Source organism: Austrofundulus limnaeus, unplaced genomic scaffold (assembly GCF_001266775.1).
Source record: "Austrofundulus limnaeus strain Quisiro unplaced genomic scaffold, Austrofundulus_limnaeus-1.0 Scaffold134, whole genome shotgun sequence".
NCBI lineage: Eukaryota > Metazoa > Chordata > Actinopteri > Cyprinodontiformes > Rivulidae > Austrofundulus > Austrofundulus limnaeus.
The window spans coordinates 317,145-320,893 of record NW_013952536.1 but is presented as its reverse complement, the minus strand read 5'-3'; the positions used below and the strand labels follow the sequence as shown (position 1 = coordinate 320,893).

Genomic DNA, 3,749 nt, shown 5'->3' with positions numbered 1-3,749 from the left:
CTGTTTGTGTGGAAGAATGGGCCAAAATCACACCTGAGCAATGCATGCCACTAGTTTCTCCATACAGGAGGTGTATTGAAGCCATCATTGACAGAGGTTTTTGTACAAAGCAGTAGATAAATTTCAGTAAGCGTGTTCAATACTTTTTCCCTGTGCCATTCCACATTATTACAAATAACTTCATTTCTGGACATTTATGGTTTGATTTCTTTGTATGTATGGATCACTTGGGTTATTACCGACATCTGGTGAAAATTTCATGTCATTAGCACCTCTAGTAAAATATTTACTAAGAAAAATGGTGACATGTTCAATACTTATTTTACCCGCTGTATATATGCTAATTTATCAATAAAATAATTATTAATAATTATTTGAATAAAGCTTGTTAGCGTCCTACAGCCAGTAGATACTGATGTCTTACCGGAGGTGCCCATAGGGGAAGTGGCAGGGGTACCAATGTGGACATTGAGCCCCAATGATTGAGAAGCAGAAGGTACAGGTTGGAGTGAAACACCTGAGGGTCCAGGGAGGGGTCCAGGTGGAGTCTCTCTCTGTGGGGACGTGAGGGGTGTGCTAAGAGGGGTGCTGGGCTGTGATGTCTGTCCTCCTGCCAGTCGTGCCAGTCGCCGTCTGCGAATCTTAAATGTTAAAATGTGCATATTCAGTCAAAGTGCTGGGTGAGAATAAAAGAAAAATCCATGGAAATTCTGGAATCTGCATTACACATGAGCATCCAAGTGTTAAAGGGTTTTAAGTTTATCTGTAGTAATAACTTTTAGCAAAGAGGTTTAATAGTTCCAAAATGTTGATTGAATTGAATTACTAAATGAAACATAACTTTTAAACATAATTTATTACAATAAACTAATACATTTTTTCAAACCATAAGGAAGAATAAAAATGATAACATTTTATCATCAAGTGCTTTTTGTCACTTGTGTAACTGAAGAGATGGAAAGGGAAATTATCTTTCTTGTCTTGCCAAGAACATATTAAAACCTTTGGACTACAATTTGAATATGTTACATATTAATATGTTAATATGAATGACCACATTTTACATTGCATCTCGTTGAAAAGGTGAAAACCTCTACAAGCTAAAGAATATTAGATTTTGAAAATGTTCAAGCGCTGTTCAAAACAACTCTTCTGAAGTTTAATTTTTATTCGCTTTAGAATTGTACCARCACGTCTAGAACTCAAAGGATACAAAAAAAGAAAATTGTGCTCAAAACAGTTGCGCAACAGCTTAAAGTTATTTGCGTTTGGAAAATATACAGTATACCGGTACAAATTAACATCACAATACTTAATGAGAAAGATCACTGCTATTGAAAAATACCGTTTCATTTGACTCAATTTGTCAAGTTTGTTATATTTTCACAACTGAGCCTACATTTGGTGAGTTTTTTTCAGAGTATGAATACCAACTTGATGATACGAATCTCTGTACTGTCGCTAATAAATTTCTCAGAAATTATTTTTTTTAAAAATAAATAAAACCATGGTGCCATAAAGTCTGCTTTTATGGCTGCATTTTTATTTTATAACAGCCTGTGGGAGCTCAACTTCGTGCTTTCCAAATGGTGCAACCTTGACAAGTACACACCAGACTTGACACTAGACAAGTAAACAACATTTTTATCTTAGTTTATTAGATCATCCTGCGTACAGTTATACATTTAAACCAATTTTAACAAATCCAACTATTGTCTAGATCAGAGGTTCTCAAACTGGGGTCCCAGAAACTATGATGTAAATATGAGTTAACTGGGAGTTTTGGGTGAGTTAGAGTAAAATGTGATTTTTTTATTTATTTTGTCACCATGTTTAATTTGTAATAAATTAAACTGTATTTTACAACATGTAGTTATATAAATTATAAAACAATTCAAACACAATCCGATGCAGGACATCAGTTGTACTAAATTCATGCAAACTAAGCTAAGTGCTATTCTAGCAGCAAATATGCGAGGTAACAAAAGKTTTATTTGTAGCACGACAGTATCTGAACTTCAGGGGTTCCTCTCGGTAGCTGTAGGTCGAGTCTTTTCTGCGGAGTCGTTTCGTAATAAGCTGATGTTGACGTTAACAAAACAACATTAGCGACAGTCACAYAAACCGCAAAAACATGTACAATATATTTTCTTACAAAGTCATTCACTTGCACAATAATAAACACAAGTAACGATACCACAGACGATAAAGAGAAACTAAATTTTCTTAACTTCAGCTGATCTGAATCTAAAAAAAAAAACATACGTCTATTCAGAGCTTATTGACTTTGGCTTGACGTTAGCTTATTAGCACAAAGCTCCCCGGCTAAATGACTATTAGAAAAAAGACCCCCGTGTGACTTCTTAATCATCCCCTCTTCATAATGAGTAACTGTGCTAAATTCTAATACTGTGGATTAAACYGGCATATGCGTAAAAATGTGTCCTAGATTTGAAATAACAGCGGGATTTTGTCGCCAATTGATTTCTTCCATTATAAATTGGGCTAGCAGCTCATGCTACCTTTCTCTTAAGCAACTCAGCTAGTAGACCACGCAAAGCTTACAGGAGGACATTTTCGAATTGAAAACGGAAACGTCAGTCAAATTAAGTTATGCTTTGGACTAACTTTGTGCATTTTTTCTATTGTCACCTTACCTCATCTGCGCTCAACTCCTCCATCACCGCAGCTAAGTTAGCTAGCTATTTCACTTTCAGTTGCTTCGGTGTGCCAGCCACAATATGCATAGTTTAACTCGTTCAGCGGATGGGTGTCAGTCTGGATTGTCCTTTAGATAAAAACTGGGACACCGATACGGGAATAATGGCAAAGGACAGAGCTTCCGAACCGCCTCGCGTTTGGTGTCTTTTCTTTTTTTGCCAAGATTCAAACAAAAAGAAAAGTAGCGAGCTTATTATATACGTCAATTTACAACAACGGCCATTTTGGTTCTACACTACGTCACGTGACTGCAGGAAGCAGAAGAGAAGTGCGTGACGTCGCCACGTTTGTGCTTTAATTTGTGTATTTTTCACGGGAATCTTTGAATGATTTCTTAGTTTACTAATGCATTATAATGTCTGTTTAACTTCTTGTGTAAATTCTGTATGTTTTTGTTTTATTTCATCATAAAAACAGAAAAAAGTCATTCTGCAGTTGTTTATTAAACTGAATGCACATAACCAGACAGATTTCAGGTTAATCATGCAACATACTATCAAACACAGATTGCAGACTCTAGATTTAATTTAAACACAGTTTATTTGATAAAAACAAGAACACATTACAAAAATGTTTTCAAAACATCTTAGACATTTGTGCTTGTAATTTATGACAACTTTACAAATTGCATAATTAAACGAGAAGGACAGTACAAGCTGTTGGACTTTGCCTACATATAACCCTTATAGTTTAGAACAAAACCAAAATAACAGTTCGCTTTTGGTTTTCTTGGTGCCAGCACCACCAAACCAGCAGCAAAACTAATGCAGAGAGGCCACCTTGTGGGCAAAGTCCATACTCAGAGGGACACATTTCTCCTGCTGACAAAAAAAGAAGAGTAAAGGAAAAAAACAGAGTTCCAATGAGTTTCTTCCACAGGAATAACCATAATCCGTTTGACCCTTCATCACAGAGGCTTTTTAGGTTAAAATAACCATCCCTTGTTCACTCGTTTGCACTCTTTTTAAACACTTGCTTGCAGACCTCTCCTTCACAGTACAACTCCTGATGAAAGAAGTCAAATAAAT

The 3,749-nt window shown here is 35.9% G+C and overlaps 2 protein-coding genes across 4 annotated transcripts in view; both read right to left on the bottom strand.

Moving 5' to 3' along the window:
* Positions 1 to 2,935, bottom strand: part of ube4b (ubiquitination factor E4B, UFD2 homolog (S. cerevisiae)) — a 16,492-nt gene extending 13,557 nt beyond the window's left edge. For 2 of the 3 annotated variants that reach the window (XM_014015761.1, XM_014015762.1), the window contains exons 1-2: positions 2,658 to 2,935; positions 425 to 641 (exon numbers count right to left, since the gene is read on the bottom strand). In XM_014015761.1, the coding sequence (XP_013871215.1) occupies positions 425 to 641; positions 2,658 to 2,681 (241 nt within the window). In that variant the 5' untranslated portion in view covers positions 2,682 to 2,935. The remainder of the gene's footprint in view (positions 1 to 424; positions 642 to 2,657) is intronic. The other variant, XM_014015763.1, reaches the window with a different exon arrangement.
* Positions 2,936 to 3,242: 307 nt separating this feature from the next.
* nmnat1 (nicotinamide nucleotide adenylyltransferase 1) overlaps positions 3,243 to 3,749 on the bottom strand; it is a 7,970-nt gene continuing 7,463 nt past the window's right edge. Inside the window, exon 8 of the mRNA XM_014015735.1 lies at positions 3,243 to 3,726. Within this exon, the coding sequence (XP_013871189.1) occupies positions 3,667 to 3,726 (60 nt within the window). The 3' untranslated portion in view covers positions 3,243 to 3,666. The remainder of the gene's footprint in view (positions 3,727 to 3,749) is intronic.